The 20,478-nt window shown below is 48.0% G+C and overlaps 1 protein-coding gene across 1 annotated transcript in view; it reads right to left on the minus strand.

Annotated features, from left to right (window-relative positions):
• MPPED1 (metallophosphoesterase domain containing 1) overlaps positions 1-20,478 on the minus strand; it is a 113,949-nt gene that overhangs the window by 55,486 nt on the left and 37,985 nt on the right. The window contains exon 3 of the mRNA XM_088478380.1: positions 6,121-6,302. Coding sequence (XP_088334506.1) covers positions 6,121-6,302 — 182 coding nt within the window. The remainder of the gene's footprint in view (positions 1-6,120; positions 6,303-20,478) is intronic.

Consider the following 20,478-nt stretch of genomic DNA (forward strand, 5'->3'; position numbering starts at 1 on the left):
GTCCAGGAGAAAGTGACGTTTGCTCTGACCTTTTTTCTGCGCAGTCCTTATTTAGAGTTTTAGGTGTCCCCGTTGCTCATGAGAAGACAGAGGGTCCGGCTGTTTGCTTATATTATTTGGGAATCGAGATAGACACGGTGGCGGGATGTTGTAGACTGCCGAGTGATAAGGTTGAGAAATTGCGTGAACTTATTGCAGTCTGATTAGAAGTGCACTCGGTAAGGTTGCGTAGAGTTCAGTCTCTTCTCGGTTCTTTCAATTTTGCTTGCCGTAATATTCCCGTGGGTAGAGTGATTTGCAGGATAATGGAGAGGGCAACAGCTGGGGCGGTTCGGCCGCATCACTGCGTTCGCCTGTCGGCAGAGATAAAGGAGGATCTCCGTATGTGGAACAGGTTTTTGATACACTTTAATGGCGAACGCATTTGGCCTTCACCTCCTTTGGCGAACAGCATGTTGCAACTTTTTACAGATGCGGCCGGATCGTCCGGTTTTGGGGCCTATTTCAATGGGGAATGGTGTGCGGCTCCGTGGCCGATAGATTGGCGCGAAGAGGGTTTGACGGACAACTTGTTGCTGCTGGAACTTTTCCCAATTGTGGTAACGGTTGAACTTTGGTCCGTGCGACTGAGCAACTGTCATGTGGTATTTTGGTGCGACAATTTGGGTGTGGTTCACGCCATCAACAACCAGCGTTCGTCTTCACCTTTTGTTTTGCGCTTGCTCCGGCATTTAGATTTGCGCTGCTTGAAGTTTAATATTAGATTCAGGGCAAGGCACGTACCAGGTGTATGTAATGAGATTGCTGACTCGCTGTCCCTATTTCAATTCTATCGCTTCCGGGCGCTTGTGCCGTCGGCTTCTGACGTTGGTTTGGTATGCCCCTCGTTTGTGTGGCAGATTATCAGGCCGGCTTAGAAGGTTTGGCGTTAAGGTCGCTTGCTCCATCGATTTCCCGGGCTTACTCAGCCGCTTGGTGGGATTGGTGCACGCATTGTGCTCTCCCGGACATGGAGGGTAAGTCTCCGGAACAGTTGATTTCATCTTTTGTTTGGATTAGATATCAGCAAGGCAGATCCAGAGCGTTTATGGGTTCTACACTCGCGGGGGTCTCCTTTTGTAAGCTAAAAGGTTTGCATGATCCCACCAAGGCTTTCATGCTAGTGAAGGCTTTGAAGGGTTGGGCGAAGGGGTTGCCAGCGCGATCGGACTCTCGTCGGCCAGTTGATTCGCAGCTTTTGTCTGGCTTGTTGGCATCAATGGAGAAGATAGCTGTTGATAAGTTTGAGGCTTTTCTTTTTCGTCTTGCTTTCGCTGTGGCATTTTGTGGGGCTTTTCGGGTTAGTGAGTTGGTAGCGAGCAATAAAAACTCCACAGTTTCTGGACTATTGTTAAAAGACAATGTTTTTAGAGACTCAGCGGTACTTTGCAAGCTACGTTTCTCCAAAACAGATCAAACAGGCAGGGGAAAATGGGTCACATTAAATCAGAATCGGGATTTGGGTATCTGTCCAGTTCATTTAGCTGCACAGTATATGGAATTGCATCCTATTGGGGGAGCTCAATGGTTAATTCATGCGGATGTCACGCCCCTCACCAAGTTTCAATTCGCAGCAGTTTTCAAGAAAGGTTTGATAGAGTTGGGTTTTAATCCTTCAGATTATGGTACTCATTCTTTCCGTATTGGCGCCGCTACTTGTGCGGCCCTCTCAGGGGCATCTGCACAAGATATTCAGAAGGTAGGGTGCTGGAAGTCGGCTGCTTATAAAAAATATGTGCGCTGCGAGAAGTTATAGATCCGCACCTTGCATTAAACCAAAAACGTTGCTTACCTGCCAATTGGTCAACGACTAGCGTTGAGCAATTGGGGGTGTGAAGGGATTTTTAATTTTTCCTCCCGTTAGCCATGATTTGACCCAATTTGGTTCACGGGCAGGTTTTTTTATTTTTCTTCTTCACTCGGGTTCCTGTTTCCCCCCTGTTATGCATCCCTGCTAGTCAGTTGCTATGTGTTGCTATAAAGTTGTGTCTGTTGGTCTTGGGTTTGGGGTGGTTCTCACGGTTAGGGTTTCTCTTTTTCCACAGCGTTGACGGAGGAAGATGGACAGGTATGGCTGCTGGGCCACTCCTATATTTTTGGGGTGGAGAAATATGTGTTGTCACAAAAGCAGGCCTTGTGGCCTAGTAGGTTTAGAGTGCGTTGGATTGGTGTGAGAGGCTTGCGTGTGGAATCTGTGTTGGCTCTGATAGTTTCCTCGGTGGCGAAGTGGGGATTACCAAAAATTTTGGTTTTACATGTTGGAGGCAATAATGTGGGTCAGTTGACAGGTGTCGAGTTAATTGTGAGGCTTCACGAGGTGATGGATGAGATTCGTTTGCGTTGGCCCTCTATTCAGATTGCATGGTCGGAAATGATGCCTCTGACATGGAGAGGAGTGCGTAAGCATGGTGCTTTGGAGAGAATACGGAAGAAGGCGAATGTCGCGATTGCACGTCATGTGGAAAAAATAGATGGAGTCTTGGTGAGTCATGGCTTTCTGGTTGGTGATCTTGGGAGGTTCTTTCATCATAATGGTGTGCACCTGAATGCTTTGGGTACTAGTTTGTTTGTGAAAGATTTATTCTCATTTTTGGTTTAGTTTTTGGGTGGCGGGCCAGTCTTTCTTAGGGCCTGGCTTTGGCGGGAGTTCGCTGCAACTCAGTGGCTTTATGTGGCGTAAGACAACTTTGTGGGGGCACTGACCATCATTGCCCCTGGCGAATTTGTCCTTCTCTTTGCGGGGGGACCCGGTGCTGTCTGTACGGAAGCACCTCGGATTGGCCATGGAGGGAAGTGAGACTCTCACATCGTTAGTACGTCTAGAAGGGGGGTCGTTTTAGTCGTCCTCCGAGTATTGATCAAGGTGAAAGCTAGAACTGAGCTTGCAGCGTCTCTTAGCCACCCTGGTTAGGTTGATTGATTAATTTATAATAAAAAGCTGTGACCTTTTTAGCCAAGCTCTGGTGTCCGTGTCTTTATTTATTTATAACTTAAGTTAAGTAAGCTAATCAAGATGTTAAGGTATGTTGAAGCAGTAAACCAATGCAGATCTTATGAACTTCAATGAGTGAAGATTGTGCATTTTGTGGGGGCATTCCTGGTTTAGCCAAGTCCCTGATACTTAAACCTCATCAGAAGTGGTGTAGATTGGACATTGCCCCACACTTCCAGTGGGGATGCAGTCGCTATGTTGACATTGAAATGTCTATAGTCAGGGGCGTAACCAGTGGTATGGGGACCCCGTAGCAAAATTTCCCCGGGGCCCCCCGTCGCCGCCCTCCAGCACGGCACGCCGCTCCATCTCTCCTCACTGAAGCTGGTAGGAGGCGTGGCCGTGGTCTTAGGTTGTCATGATAGCCGTTGCAGAATTGGCTGCTGGTCCTCGAGTTCCTACTGGCACGCGACTGGCTCCTGAGTAAAAATGACATCGGCCCTGTACTTGCCAGAGTGCAGGTGGAGGTTTGCTGGGCCCCCGGGCTCCCCAAGCCACTGGGCCCCATAGCAAGCGCACCCCTTGCACCCTCTATAGTTACGCCACTGTCTAGAGTCATATTGTTGACACCAGAATGTGAACATTTTGTTGACATGGAACATGTGGGCATCTGCATAATGTCAACGTGTCTATAGTGACGACAGCTGAAATTATGACATGTGGAACGCCGATATTCTGACGTTAGAGAGTTAGGGTGCGGAGGGGAAGATTAGGATTAGGCTGCAGTGAGGAGGGTTAGGGTACAGGTTAGGGTTAAGGATAAGGGTTAGCGTACTGGAACTCCGCATCACCTGACATTGCCAGAGACGGAAGACACCGCTGCACCACCAAAGCTGAACAGACATTAGGGATCATGTCGACATGATGAATGTCAACAAAACATACCGAATCCTTCCAGTGGGACGCACTTTGCGTGGGCATTTTGTAGCTCACCAATATCAATGTAATGAACACATTAAAATGTAGAAATAGAGCATATGTAATAGACTCTTGATAGTTGATACCCCCGTACCCTTATGTGTTATATAGCACATGCATTAGGCCTGAATGAGCAGTATTTCAGGAGAAAAATACAAAAGCTGTTTGGGTTGGTCTAAGAGATTGTATCCAGGACTTTAAAGCTGAGTTTTTGCTCTTCCCAGCATATATAGGGCCTGATTCAGAGCCGCTCGCTCGCTCCGAGTGATGTTCGCACATCTGCGCATGCGTATGGGTCGTAATGCGCATGCGCCAACCAGCCATTGCGGTCGGAAATCGTGCGCTCACAAAACAGCGAGGCCCTGCTAATTTTAGTGACAGAATGAGGCGTTTGTGGGTGGTAACAGGGGAAGGTACTTGAAAACGGGGAGTGGAGATCCAAACGCAGGCGTGCCAAATGGTCAAAACGGGCGTTTAATGGGTGTGCATAATTAACAAAGCAGCGTCATCGACCACATCACTTGGTTGTCTTTTAGCCTGAACTGCTCGCAGTGATTGCAGGAAGTAAAACCTACCACAAGCACTGCGAGCAGTTCAGACGCCTTTCGATGTACTCGATTAATCTAATAAATAGCGGAGATGACGTATGATGCGAACGGCCAGGGGGCGTCCTTACAAAATAGCGAGCGCATTTTTCGTTCGCTCGCTCAGACATAGAGGCGTCAACAGACCGCAAAGAGCGAGCGCTCAATTTAAATAGCCGGCCCCTTTTTCTGAACGACCATTCGCAAATAGCGTCCGGCTCTGAATCAGGCCCATAGTCCATCTGGGTTGGAATCTTGCAAACATTCGTTCAAAGTGTTCTCAAGGAAGCACTTCCCAAGCCCGGCAGTAAAATGTTCTATGTATATCTTAGATTGAAATATAGGCACATTTGCTTAATACAGTACTAAGGGGCATATTTAATAACAAGCTTATAACTCATTACTAATCTTAAGTGGTGCTCCAACCAATCAGCTTCTAACTGTCATTTTTCAAAACACATGACAGGAGCTGATTGGTTTTAAGATAGTAACAAGGGATAACAAAAATATCACAATATGCCCCTAAGGGGTAGATTTATCAAAGCTTATAGAAATATAAAGTGGAGAGAGATAAAATACCAGCCAATCAGCTTCTAACTGTCATATTTCAAACACAGCCTGTAATGCAGGGGTGGGGAACCTTTTTTTTGTCCGAGGGCCATTTTAATATGCATAACATTATTCGAGGGCCCGGTGCAGGCCATGCCCCTTCCATGTGATGTCACATGGGGGCGGGACCACAATCACTGATGATTACAGCAATACCCGGAGCATCCTGAGGATGCTCTGGGGAGCTGTAAGGGCAGCAGTGTGACCGTCTGACGCATCCTAAGGATGGTCCAGGCGGCACTGCTGCATAGATTCTGGCTGCAGGGTGACATTCTAGGTACCCTGCTAGCCAGATGAAGCTAGCAGAAAAAAGCTCTGAGGGCCAGACCAAATGATTCCGCGGGCCTTATACGGCCCCCGGGCCTGAGGTTCCCCACCCCTGCTGTAAAGTGACAGAAGCTGATTGGTTAGTACTTTATCTCTCTCCAAGCTTTCATAAACCTCCCCCTAAGTGCACTACATGTCGTCTTTCATTGACATAGAATGCCACCAGGAGCGGAGAGGACAACTGTATGGCATCAGGAAAGAGATGTCCACACAATTGGTGATTCATTTGTTTAGCCCGACCATCTAGCTAATCATTACCAGTGACAAGGCGGGGGTGGTCCATATTATGGTGACACGACACACAGGGACAGGTGTGTCATCAGCCAACAGCATTTTCTACCATGATCACCCGAACCTGATCTGAAGTTTGGTCATTCATGATAGAGTCACCCATTGTATAGCGCTCTGGTCATACGGCCAGATACAGTGGGCAGCTTGAACCATAAGAATTGGCCAACAGGAAGAGGAACTCTCCACCTTTCACTCGCTCCAGGTTGTCCCTGGGGCAGAGGCTACGCTCGAATTTGCAATCAACATCTATAGGTGCCACATTGAGCCTGTATTAAAAAAATCTGCATCATTAACATGGCTCAATGAAAATGCAGCTGAACCACGTCCCTCTGAACGCCAACTCCCTCCGTTCTCACTCACCCAGCCAGTCATTAAATTTCTTCACCTCACTAGGGAGCCCAAGCTCTGTAAAATCTCCGGCGTGAATTAATACATCTCCGTAGGGCATTTGGATAAGATCAGTTCTCGAGTGGGTATCGGAGATACAGACAAAACGGGTGAAGCCAGGCGGTTTGGGTGCGTCGTGGGGTACAGGGTCCACCCTGGAATGGAGACAGAATATACAGTATAATTCTAGCAATTTATGTGAAAATGGAGCAAATTAAGATGAACACCCCTCACAATATAATAAATAGTACATACAGTACAGAGGTTTCAGTTACTCATCTCGTAATGCCTGTCCGTTTGAACACCGTTGCAGGGGACGTGCATTAATTAGCCACTGCGGCGGCATACGCAGCCTGTGTACTCGCTGCGTGCCACGAGGTTAGCGATTTCTGAGTAAGGTCAGTCCTGCTGTAAATGTGCGTGAGGGGGCGATGTTACATCTTACGGATGTGAGATAGCGGTAGCGTGCGTCTCTATGCTGGCTGTGCGACAGCATTGCGATTTGCATTCATTAGCATATTTTCGCAGCAGACCGGCGTGCGTAATCGCAGCTGCGATCTAAATAGCGATCTGTAGTGAATCAGGCCCCAGGTAAATATACAGGGAACGATTGGGGAGGATACACAAACTAAAAGCTGAGAACAGAAAAGCAGCCCCAAGGATAATGATACAAAATGTCATTGATTCGTCTGTGAATTGAGGAGAGCCTTGTAGAAATCCAATAGATAAATACAGGGGTATTCAATAGAGAATAGATAAGTCCTTCTCTGGCTAATCTAACGTATCAGGAAGCAAAACATTAGATGATTGTATAATTTACATATGCAAAGTAAGGAATAATTCATGCAAATAGTCCACCACATAGCAGCCAGTTCAGTGGTTGCTTAAGGCAACGCCCCCGATATTTGTGCTGCCGCAGCCAGTACCCAGGCCAGTGTTCAGTCATATAGCTGGCGGTAATGTGAGAGACCCCAATATAATATCCATTATCCAGTGAGAGCCACAGGAGGTACCGGCTATTTGTAACCTATAGCAGTAATGGGGCCTGTAAAATGGACGGGTTGACTTCACACAGTGGAGGCCGCCATTTTGTGGGCTGACACAGTTCATGAGCATGCACCCTATCAATTTACTAATAATAGACCTGTGTTTTTATTCCCAATGAGCACAGACCTCAGTGCTCATATATACCATAACTACCAACCATCTTCATTTTGGCGGGACATTCCTGGTTTAGGGACACTATCCCAGAGTCAGGTTTGTCTTGATTTGAAGGGGGAGGGATGGGGTTGCTGGGAGGTGTTTCCCTGCAAATTATTATCTTTTTCCCGAAACGCTGATCGCCGACCTGGCCACATCCTCTGTGATGCTTTCACACCCCCAGCAAGCTGTGGCCACACACCCATTCTTAATTCTGAACTTCCAAATAGGATGTACAGTATGATATATACAAGCACACACAGCTACACCTCCCAAATAGTCACCATTTTGACATGGCAATACAGAGTCTTGCATACCTCCCAATATATGGGAAGGAACCCGTGTTTGCCCAAGAAGGGCGTGTGGGAAGGGGACATGGTGTTGTGGCACCAAAACCCACACCTCTTTCACGGTTTCCATTAGGGATTAGTGGGTTCGGTTCTCAGAGAACCGAATCACACGAATTTCGGGGATCCGGGGTGATCCGAGCCAAGCTCGGATCTCCCTGCTTGCCCCGGATCCCTCACCCGAGGCAAAACCTCACGATGCCGCTGTTGGGTTGCATGGTTTTGTATTGAGCGGGCTTACCTCTGATTGGCTGAGAGAGCCGTCTGTCACGGCTCTCAGCCAATCAGTGTTAAGCCCATTTAATATGCATACAGGAAGCAAAAAAAAAGGGTGCCTGTCATCCCTCGCTGCCTGACTCTGCCGGCATCCCCCACTGCTGACACTGTCGGCACCCCCACTGTCAGCATCCCCTGCTGACGGCACCCCTGCAATGCTGCCCCACGTACTGAGGACACTGTTAGCGACCCCCACACTGCCGGCACTCCCACACTGAGGATACCACCAGCACCCCTGCACTGCTGACACTGTCAGCACACATGCACTGAGGACATGGCTGGCACCCCTGCTCTGCTGACACTGTCAGCACACATGCACTGAGGACATGGCTGGCACCCCTGCTCTGCTGACACCGCTGGCACCCTGCATTGAGAACACCCCTGCTCTGCCTACACAGTCAGCAAACCTGCACTGAAGACACCGCTAGCACCCTCGCTCTGCCGACATCGCTGGCACCCTGCATTGAGAACACCCCTGCACTGCTGACTCAATCAGCAAACCTGCACTGCATCGCCGGTACCCTTCACTGAGGACACTGCCAGCACCGCAGCACTGCCATTCCACGTACTGAAGACACCATCAGCAACCCCCGCACCGCCGACACAGCCAGCAAACCTGCACTGAAGACACCGCTGGCACCCCCGCACTGCCTACATCGCCGGTACCCTTCACTGAGCACACTGCAAGCACCACAGCACTGCCAATCCATGTACTGAGGACATCACCAGCACCGCAGCACTGCCAACACAGCCAGCAAACCTGCACTGAAGACACCGCTGGGACCCTTCACTGAGGACACTGCCAGCACCACAGCACTGCCATTTCACATATTGAGTACACCATCAGCAACCCCGCACTGCCGACACAACCAACAAATCTGCACTAAAGACACCGCTGACACCCCCGCTCTGCTGACACCGCCGGTACCCTGCACTGAGGACACTGCCAGCACCGCAGCACTGCCATTCCATGTAGTGAGGACACCGTCAGCAACCCGACTCTGCTGACACTGCTGTCACAGTAAGTGCACTATTGGTGTATCCAACCCACACTGTATAACACACTGTATCCGTGTTGGAAATTGGAAGCTGAACTGCCACATGTTAGTGCCGCCCACTGTGTCGCTTAACTTAGTCAGCCAGCTAGCTGGATGCAACCTTTTGGCCTTAACTAGATGAAAAAAATAATATTGTGAGGTGGTCAAAATTGATTGGAAATGACTAGAAATAATTTTATGTGATTTTATCTGTTTTTATGATATTTTAAGAAAAAATCCAGATCCAAAACCAAAAAACAAAACACCAAGGAAAAAAATCCAAAACCAGATTCAGATTCAAAACCAGGGGAGATCCAAAACCAAAACACGAGGGTCGGCACACATCTCTAGTTTCCATCTCTCTGGGGGTATGCTCAGCACTCCAGGAGATGCTAGGCCCCCAGTGTAACACTGCAGACTGCGGGTGGGATGGAGGGACAGTCCTTGAAAAGCGGGACAGTTGAAGGGTTTGGCCTTAGACCCAAAAAGGGTTGTGGACTATTGAGAAGTGGGCATGACTTCACAAGAAACACATGCAGGGTTGGGTGAAAGAAACATTCATCAGTAGGTGCAGTGCAGGTTTTCAGAATGTTGGCTGCTGGCCCATCTCAGAAGGAAAACAGGATAACTTTATTTACACTTATTCGTACAGCACAATAAGCATAAGGGTTGCAAGTTCAGCTTCTCCAAATTTCCCCTGCACATTAGTTTAAGAGATGGTAAATATGGCAAAATGCTTACTCCACCTGCACGATACAATTTACTTGCACACCTCCAGCACAGTCTTACTGTAAATACAGCTGTCACAACAGTGAATGCATAGCTTGTCACCAGGATTCCCTTACAGCCGCTCAGCCTCACCTTCCAATATGGGGTCACTGAACTGGTACATTTTAACAGGGATTCTCATTGTTGGTCTCATATGTATACAGTTACTCAGGACACTCTTCATCAGGACTCCCCTCTGCTGCCACCATACACCGACTCACCCCCACTCTGGGAGCACTTCTCAGTGGGCTATCAAACTGTGATAAACTTTACAATACTTGGAGGCACTCAAACTCTCCTTGGTGACAGTCTCTTCTCCTTCTCTTCTTAAAGGTGGTCTCTTTTCTGACAGTCCTTACACTGTGGTCAGGAGTGAGAGCACTCGCCCTCTTTGCAGGTGTCTCTCTCATGTCAGGGACTCCCTCATTGGCTTGGAGAGATGACTTTCCCTCCTCCCAGCAGCTTCCACTGTAACTCCGTTCCACTGGACTATGGGCCTGATTCAGAGCTGCTCGTAAGTGGCCGCTCCTTCGCTCTGAGCGATGTTCGCACAAATGCGCATGCGTATGGGTCGTAATGCGCATGCGCAAACCAGTCATTGCGGTCGGAAATCGTGCGCTCGCAAAACAGCGAGGGGCTGCTAATTTGATTGACAGAATGTACCGTTTGTGGGTGGTAACAGGGGAAGGTGCTTGAAAACGGGGGAGTGGAGATCCGAACGCAGGCGTGCCTAACAGTCAAAAGGGCGTTTAATGGGAGTGCATAATTAGTAAAGGAGCGTCATCGACCACGTCACTTGGTTGTCTTTTAGCCTGAACTACTCGCAGTGATAGCGGTAAGAAAAACCTACCACAAGCACTGCGAGCAGTTCAGATGCCTTTCGATGTACCCGATTAATCTAATAAATACCGGAGATGACGTGTGATGCGAACGGCAACGGGGCGCCTTTACAAAATAGCGAGCGCATTTTTTGTTTGCTCGCTCAGACATAGAGGCGTCAACAAACCGCAAAGAGCGAGCGCTCAATTTAAATAGCCGGCCCCTTTTTCTGAACGACCGTCCGCAAATAGCGTCCAGCTCTGAATCAGGCCCAGAGCTTGTCCCCTTTACTGTATAACATGGGGGCTTCACACTGGGGCTTCTTGACTACAGGTTAACTTTCCCCTCTCTCTTTACACAATAGGGACTGTTCTCCCCTCTTTTCAATATAATGGTAGATTTTCTTCTCTATACTATACTTGCTGATCACAGGGTCTCTTGCTTCCGCCCCCCCCCTCTTGTGTACAGCAAAGGTGACCTTGGGAAACTCAAGTCTTTTATCGACTCGTGACCACACAAAGCTACACCCACACCACATGTGGATAATCCGTGTCACTATCTACTCTAGGCGTCTAGCGAGGTCAACGCCTGTCTCTCTCCACTAGCCTCCCAGTGACTGACAGCTACGGTCAACAGCGAGCATACAGAGGCATGTGTGGTTTCATCAGTTCCGTGTCCCTACAAAAATATTTACAAAATGTTGGCAGATATAAATTCTATTTGGAGATTAGTGATGTCTCATGTTACATGACTTATCTATAAAGTACTAGCGACCTGCCCCGGCTTCCCACGGAAACAATTCTGAATTTACGGTGATGGTCTTTTTTAACCGGGGTCTTATAAGATTGCCTTGTAGACGGCATAAGTCATTTATCCTCCTAATGTCAACACGAAAAGATTTCGTTCTGACGGGTCACGCAAAAGGGCCACGTAAGTTGTCCATGCGAAAAACAGTCTCCACTCAGGTCAACTCCAGCCACGTTAAGTGTCTGTCCCTGTGCTTTTATCATTGTCAGGCCAGAGCAGACTCTTACCGGGAATTGGACTTGTTTGAAATTAAATTCTATAAATACAAAATGACTTACGCCTGATTTTAATAAAAAAGGAGTATTTAAAAAAAGAAAACAGACAAAACCGCACACTATTATCATATTCAGTGTCCATGACACGTTGGGGGCATAATGGCGTTTATAAATGTTGGCACCTATGGTGGGGTGATTGGTGATTTTATTACTATCCCTATACGTGACTAACAGTTCCACATTGTAATGTCTCTTTCAGCATTCAGATGTACTGTACTGTATGTAAAACAGCCTCGGAGACATAACCAAATCTGCTATTAATATTTGCTTCCAGCTAAAATCCTTATGAAGATTCCCCCCGATGTGGGAGATTAAAATAGCTCTAGTACAGAACGTGTTCTACCGTATACAGGATGGGGCCTGATTTGCATATTTTATTGCCAGATATTGAATTGTTGACAACTAATTCCAGGGATACATCCAAGTTTAGATTTCCCGGTATCTTTTATCCCCAGAATGTCCCTATTGCTGTACAACATAACCCATCTGCACAGTAACATCGCTTATTTCTGTGCTTAATGTACATATTCATTTACAGAGTAGTATTTAAGTTGCTTTATGTACATATGTGTTTAAAGAATAGTATTTAAGTTGCACATAAATATTAGCAATATTAGAAATAAATTGAAGAAACACGATATAATTTGGATTATAGTGCAATTAGGGCTCGATTCAGACCCGCTGGCTAGACGCACTCGCACGCAGCGAATGTATGAAAATCCGCATTCGCACTGCAAGGCAATTGCACGCCCACTATGTCTTAGCGTGCGATCGCTCTGTGTATGCAGACGCCCACCAGCCTGTCTTAAGACGCCCACTTTCCCACGTCCTGTCTCGGAAGTGTATGCAACCATCGGTAACATCGAGTACCATCGGAAGCGATCTCAGCGCTTGTGGCTGACCATACCCTACCGCAAGCACTGCAAGTGATTCAGTGTGATTTTCTTCATGTGACGCTGCGTCTTAATTATGCACGCCTCTTAAAGGCGTTAAGATGCTCAGGCATTCCTGCGTTCGCACCACCAATCCCCCGTTTTCATGGAGCATCCCCTGTCACCACCCACAAACGGTTTGCCCTGTCACTCTGGCTAGCGAGCTGGCTATGCGCAGCCAGCGAAGGCTTCCCGATCGCATAGACTAGTTCGCGCACTGCAATGCGTACGTATGCACAGATTGAAAAAATCGGCTGGCTGTGTGCGAACGCAGGCTAGCGAGCGGGTCTGAATCGTGCCCTTAGGTCCAGGGACAGTTCTTTTGTCATCCTCTTAAATAAATACGTTTTCCCCTGCTGGAAAAGTGACCAAACTCTGATTCAGAGACGCACCGATATTCACAGAACTGAACGATTTTCTGCTACTTCTCAAAATCAGCCCCTCTGATGTCAAGTTCTACTGCAGCTAAAGTGCCCCCGCCATCTAGTGGAGGCAATGTCCAGTCCATCCCTTTCCCAGCAACCAGTGACATCATTGCGCTGTCCATGTGGTCAATAAGGAATTTTTTGCCTCTCTTGCAACATTTTGCTGCATTTCCAAACAAGCAATTTAACATGAAGATGGGAAAATAAAAAAACAAAAACATTCAACGCACATCTAAGAGAAAAGTATTCAAAAATACCAATCAGGGGAAAAATGTAAGAAGGTGTTAAAGCTTTTGAATATCCATTATAAAGACATGGGGGCCCATTTATTAAGGATCGCATTTTGCAATGCGATCAGGGCATGCAGTATCGCCCATGATCGCTTTGCAAAATGCGATCATACCGGCCGAATGTATGACCCGGCACATGCACGGACTGCACATGAGCGGCGCCCATTGCCGGCGGAGGGATCTGGAAGATCCCTCCGCCGGCTCAAATGCGGTAAGTGCCCATAGGACACAGTGGCTAACACTATCTGCAGATGGCGTTAGCTGCTGGGGTCAATATCGGGAATGCGAAGCATTCCCGATATTGATACATTTGGCAGCATTGCATCCCCCATAGAAACCTATGAGGGAGGCGGCTGCCGGCGGCAATGGAGGGATCGCAGCAGGTATCGGAGATAGCTGCTGCGGTCCCTCCTTCATACATTCAGGGGATACTAAGTATTTGAGGTAAACCCCCGAAAACAGGTGTTTTCGGGGAATTTACCTCAAATGATCTTTGATAAATGTGCCCCATGGAGAGAACATGGCACAAATGTGACGTCCAACACTGGGCACCCATGTAAGAAGGACACTTGTTAGGGAGGCCACCAAGAGATACAGCCTTCCATGGCACAGATCTAACCTGCAGTTTGCCAAACCGCTCTATGAAGTCTTGGGATGGCCATCGTCCATCGATGTTTACAAAACATCGATGGCTAACAGCCAATGTCAGATAGATTTGCCATCAATGGCGGAGAACCAATAGTTCTGTTTATTTATTTGTTTACTTAATGTCAGGACACGAGCCTAGCTACGCCCGATGACCACGTGAAGCCCTACCCTTCGGCTTTGATTGGCCAGAAACCCAGTTTGTAAAAAAGAGTAGAGATGACTATAGGTAGTTGAAACCATCGATGGCTTCCCTTTGAATGGTTCTATACCAGTGGTCAGGGAACAGGGGTAAATTACCCCACATGGGGTAAAAATGAAATTCCTGGGGGTAATGGACGGACAGCCGATTCATATGCATGCCCGGCTGTGCCGCAGGGAGGCTCTAAGCCGGATGCCTGCTGAGATGTTATTACCAGCGGGCGCCCGGCTCCTTCCCTGCAGCGCCGCGTTAGCTGGAGGCTGGAGTTCTCTTCTGAACTCCAGCTTCCACCTCTCTCCATGTGCACTATGGAAGAGACGTCATGACGTCTCTCCCATAGTTCAAAGGAGCAGCCGGGCGGACAGAACGGCGGCGGATGCAGGGGCGGGGATTAAGGTAAGCAGGTTTTTTTGTACAAGCGGCACTACAGGGGCATTATATCGGGGCACTACTACAGGCTCACTATATTGGGGCACTACTACAGGGGCATTATATGGGGGCACAACTATGGGGGCACTACTTCAGGGGCATTATATGTGGGCACTGCTACAGGGCATTATATGGGGGCACTGCTACAGGGGCATAACTATGGGGGCACTACTACAGGGGCATTATATGGGGGCACTACTATATGATTTCCTTCCTTTCAAATCAAGGGGGTAACGTCTGCATATCTAAATATATTTTGGGGTAAAAGGTAAAAAAGTTCCCTGACCCTTGTTCTATATCCTCGATGATAACCACCGATGATACCATTGATGGTTACCCACCAATGGCCATCCCTAATGGAGACTAGAAATTAACATTTTGCTCTCATACCTAACACTATGGATCATTCCAAGAAGGCTCTCCCTACTATGAAGTACTGTGGCAGAAATGTGGGTCTATGGGAAGGCCTCTCTGCTTCAGGGACTCGAAATTAGAGAGCAAACCAGACAGAATACGATATATAGACACATATTGAAGGAGCAGTCTACAAGAGACCTAGGACTTGGGAATGTACTGTATATATCTGGAAGATTATCATTGGAGCGGTTTGGATGCTTGACCCAATGCGAGCAAGAGGGAAAAAGTATAGTAGCATGTGACACTTCACCAGTATGGGTCTGGATAGATGCTAGCCCTCAGGTCCTGATTGGGTTGACACCAGCAAGTCTGTGATGATCTTGCCAACAACGGGAAGCTACTTGGTACATGATGTCAAATTTTGGATTGACACGTATTAGGTAATAGCTGAATGACGGCTTCACTGTGATCTACTGTAATTACGTAAATTGGAATATCACACCAGTCGAAGTAATACAATCGAGCCAATGTTTGTTTGTTCACGAGTGACAGGCTTAACATTGTTTCTGGTCAACAGAAGAACAGACATTTAGTTACCATTGCCTAAAAACTATGGCCACATGAACACGATGACGCATCTCAATAATCACTTACAAGTTCTAAGTAGCGTGCAGGAAATAACGTGGAAGCAACATACATTAACATTAATACACTGCAAGTTAGCTAGGAATTAAATAACCTAAGTTGATTATTGGCACTTCTTTAACTGGGCTAAATGGGGCAATGTAAGAACTGATTGGAGAGTGCGAGGATAGAGGGTCTCCTAGTAGGCATAACCCTTTGTACAGTGTCAAGTACCCTGCTCTCATTACACCTGGTATGTCCTAGTCAAAGGGCCTGATTCAGCAAGGAACGCAGTTGCTTATAGGAACGCAATTGGCAGAGTGATTGACAGGAAGTGTCTTTTGTGGGAGGTGATGTGAGGTGGTCGGGCAAATACAGGCGTGCCACTGCGTTGGGACGGCGTTGAATGGGCGTGCATAAATTATCCACTGTGATACCAGATGCAGCCTGAAACCTCATAGCGTGTGCTGAAGTAAGCAATTCCTGAGTGAGGTCTGACCTGCCTTAACTGTGCGTATGGGTTCGATGTTACAGATTGTTTCGCTATGTTGGCCAAGTATACGGATGTGAGTAAGGGGAAGTGGCGTCCTTATGTTAGGCTGCGACCGTAATGTGATTGCAAACATTTACATATCACCGATGATATTAACAACTGCGTTGCGTGCGTATAAGCAGAATAGTGATCCGTAGCGAATCGGGCCCAAAGTCAAGACCTCAATCACATCAGAAGACTAAGGAAGGTTTTGACAATTGTAGTACACCAATGGTGTCCTTAAATTTAAAATACATATTACTTGTGTAAGTGCGTGAGATATCTGCTGCAAAGCAGGGAGGTATCTGCTTTGCAAGAGATAGGAATCTCTGTGCTGCAAAGGAAGGGAGCACCTGAACTGCAAGAGAAGAGAATTTCTGTGCTGCAAGGTAAGGGAGTACCTGTGCTGCAAGGGAAGGGAATTTCTGTGCTGCAAGGGAAGGGAGCACCTGTGCTGCAAGGGAAGGGAATGTCTGTGCTGCAAGGGAAGAGAGCACCTGTGCTGCAATGGAAGGGAATTTCTGTGTTGCAAGGCAAGGGAGCATCTGTGTTGCAAGGGAAGATCATTTCTGTGCTGCAAGGTAAGGGAGTACCTGTGCTGCAAGGGAAGGGAATGTCAGTGCTGCAAGGGAAGGGAATGTCTGTGCTGCAAGGCAAGGGAGCATCTGTGTTGCAAGGGAAGGGAATTTCTGTGCTGCAAGGTAAGGGAGTACCTGTGCTGCAAGGTAAGGGAGTACCTGTGCTGCAAGGTAAGGGAGTACCTGTGCTGCAAGGTAAGGGAGTACCTGTGCTGCAAGGTAAGGGAGTACCTGTGCTGCAAGGTAAGGGAGTACCTGTGCTTCAAGGTAAGGGAGTACCTGTGCTTCAAGGTAAGGGAGCATCTGCGCTGCAAGGGAAGGGAATTCTGTGCTGCAAGGTAAGGGAGTACTTGTGCTGCAAAGTAAGGGAGCATCTGTGTTGCAAGGGAAGGGAATTTCTGTGCTGCAAGGTAAGGGAGCATCTGTGTTGCAAGGGAAGGGAATCTCTGATCTGCAAGCGAAGGGAGTGTCTGTGCTGCAAAGAAAGGTAGTATCTGTGCTGCAAAGAAAGGGAGTGTCTGTTCTGCAAGGGAAGGGAATCTTAGTGCTGCAAGGGAAGGGAGTATATATGCTGCAAGGGAAGGGAGTATATATCCTGCAAGGGAAGGGAGTGCCTGTGTTGCAAGGGAAGGAAATATCTGTGTTGCAATAAAGGGAGTACCTGTTCTGCAAGGGAAGGAAATATCTGTGCTGCAAGGGAAGGGAGCATCGGTATTGCAAGGGAAGGAAATCTCTGTGCCGTAAGGGAAGGGAATCTCTGTGCTGCAAGGAAAGGGAATATCTCGTTGTGCAAGGGAAGGGAATCTCAGTGGTGCAAGGAAAGGGAGTACCTGTGCTGCAAGGAAAGGTGATCTCGGTTCTGCAAGGGAAGGGAATATCTGTGCTGCAAGGCTAGGGAGTATATGTGCTGAATAGTAATGCAGTATCTGTGCTGCAAGGTTAGGGAACATGAGTGCTGCAAGGGAAGGCAGTATCTTTGCTGAAAGGGAAGGGAGTATATGTGCTGCAAAGGATGATTTTCTCTGTGCTGCAAGTGTGCAGGTGTCTGCTGCAATAATCTCTGCTGATCTCTGATGCAGAGTGTCTGTACTGCAATGGCAGGGTTTGTGTCTCCAGTACAATGCAATTCTGCAATGGGGAATCTATGTAAGGAGAACTCTTTGTAATGGTGGGATCACTGATCTGAACACTTGTGCAGGAGGTGGGGGAGTTCTGTGAATCCTGGTGGTCCCTGTGTGCAGGGGCAGTTTAAGAGAGGAGAGGGCCCAGGTGCAGTCACCGTACGTGCTCCCCCAACTCAGTTGCATGCCAGACTCGCACTGTGCTGGAGTCTACTGCCCATGCTCATGTCTCCGGTCACTTTCCGCCTGCGTCATGTTCCTAGTGAATTTGCCAGCACCGACTCCGAAGAGGTACATATAATGTACCATACTTCCCTACTCACCCGCCCGCCACCCGTGCTATTGCTAAAGTTTGTCATTGTTGAAATGTTGATCATAAAAAAATATCATAAAATTTAAAATAAATAAATGTTCAACTACAATTGAAGTACGGTTCCTGTTCAATAACGAGTACCAGATTTAATAACAGTAAATGTTCTATATTAACATGGAAAAAAACTCTACTTACCTAGTTTTGTAGGACAGAACAGCTAACAGATGAGCAGTATGCTGTCTGCAAACCGTTAAAAAATGGTATTAATCGAAACAATGTATAATACTTCAATAAATATACTCTGAATAGTACATAAGTAGGTTATGTAGTTTTGCAAGAATTAACTTAGGAAACATACCCGGTCTCTACCCACACCCCAATTCCCACTTCTCTTCCTGATTTAACTTGCGGGATGGTGCAGAACACCTGACATGTGCACCATCAATGTAATATCAGGTGAGCTGAGCAGAGATATTGTTAGGTTACAAGCAACAAGACAGCTGGTTCTTCCCCTGGGACCAGCCCGTCAATAAATTGCCACCAGATTCACAGGCTGAGGGGGGGTTTCCAAGCAACTGTAAACCACCCCTAAGTGCGCATCTGCCCTGAGGCCCAGGGGTTTGACCTATACCACTGACGGGAATAGAAACTTACAGACCCAAAACACATTATGATGACTAAAAGAAATAGCAAGGTATCAGACAGAAACTCATTTGCCCAATGCTACTGTTCCCTTTTCTCACGGCAATCAGTGCCTACACCATTTTATACAATAGATATACATTGGTAATAATTAGCTCCTCTGGGATTGCAGGGTATGGAGTCGCAGAACAGCAGGGCAGCATCACAGGGGAATATTCGTCTTGTTGGATGAAGACTTCCCTTTGTAGTCTGACAATAGTGAATTTAACACATTTTTAAACTGCAGTGTTCAGCAGTCTGTCTCAGAGTGCATGGAGTTGAGATGTTACTTATAAAAGTTTAAATTGGTGTCAATGTTTTTTCGAATTCACAAGAAATCCGAGCTTACTGCTGTATCAGTCCCCAAAAAGCTAGCAACTGTCCGTTATTATATAGATATAAATCTAGTTTTATTTATATGTATATCATATATGTATGTGGGGATACGTTCAGTGTCCTGACAAAGGGTATGCCAGCGGTCAGAATGCCAACACCGGAATCCTGACACTTGTCAGAATCCCAACGTGAGCATCTAGACTGCCGGCATCCTGGAGGTAAGTAGCGGGGTTAGGGGGAGGGTTAGGGGCTAGGATTAGGCACTATGGGTAGGGTTAGGCATTAATGGGGGGGGGGGCTAGGTTTAGAGTGTGGGGTGGGGTAAGTCTAATGTAATGTGAGAGCAAAAATAGACGGCACTATGAAACAGTTTTACAAAACAAAGTGCGCTTTTTGGGTATGGGATCCCCGGCGGTCGGGATGCCGACAGACAGAATACCAACAGCAGCATCCCGACAGTCAGAATCCCAACATACACAGTACCCAACTCTCCCCGTACCCACCTTTCCCGCAGCCTAACCGTAAACCTCCCACCCGCAGCCTAATCCTACCCCTCCTACCCGCAGCCTAATCCTAACCCTCCCACCCGCAGCCTAACCCTACCCTTCCCACCCGCAGCCTAATCCTACCCCTCCCAAACGCAGCCTAATCTTACCCCTCGAACCCGCAGCCTAACCCTTACCCACCCGCAGCCTAATCTTACCCCTCCCACCCGCAGCCTAATCCTACCCCTCCTATCCGCAGCCTAACCCTAACCCTCCCAGCTGCCTAATCCTACCCCTCCCACCCGCAGCCTAACCCTAGCCCAGGCTTGCCTACCCTCCCGATTTGGCCGGGAGCCTCCCGATTTTCGGGTGCCACTCCCGGCCCCCCAGAAAGGCAGGCAAGCCTCCTGGAAGTCTCTGACCCTCCCCACCTCCCCCCTGAAAAAAACAGAAATACCCGGGGGGCCCGGTGACGCGATTCGCGCAGAATCGCGTCATTGTGGCCACGCCCCCTGCTTCACAATGCCAAAAATCACAGCATTGTGAAGAGGGGGCGGAGTCACGTTGACGCGATCGTGCGGCCCCGCCCCGGCTCCGCCCCCAGTGTGACACAAAATGCCCGCTCTGGCCCCGCCCCCCGCTATTAGCCGACAATCAGCACCCTCCCGGAAGGCTGGAGCTGATTGTCGGCAAGTATGCTCTAACCCTCCCAACCGCAGTCTAATCCTACCCCTCCCACCCGCAGCCTAATCCTACCCCTCCCACCCACAGCCTAATCCTAACCCTCCCCCTAGAGCCTAAAGATGGCCACACACATAGTGATATTTTACCCGATCTGGCTGATTCCGACAC

The sequence above is a fragment of the Taudactylus pleione genome, unplaced genomic scaffold (assembly GCF_031769625.1).
Source record: "Taudactylus pleione unplaced genomic scaffold, aTauple2 ptg000212l, whole genome shotgun sequence".
NCBI lineage: Eukaryota > Metazoa > Chordata > Amphibia > Anura > Myobatrachidae > Taudactylus > Taudactylus pleione.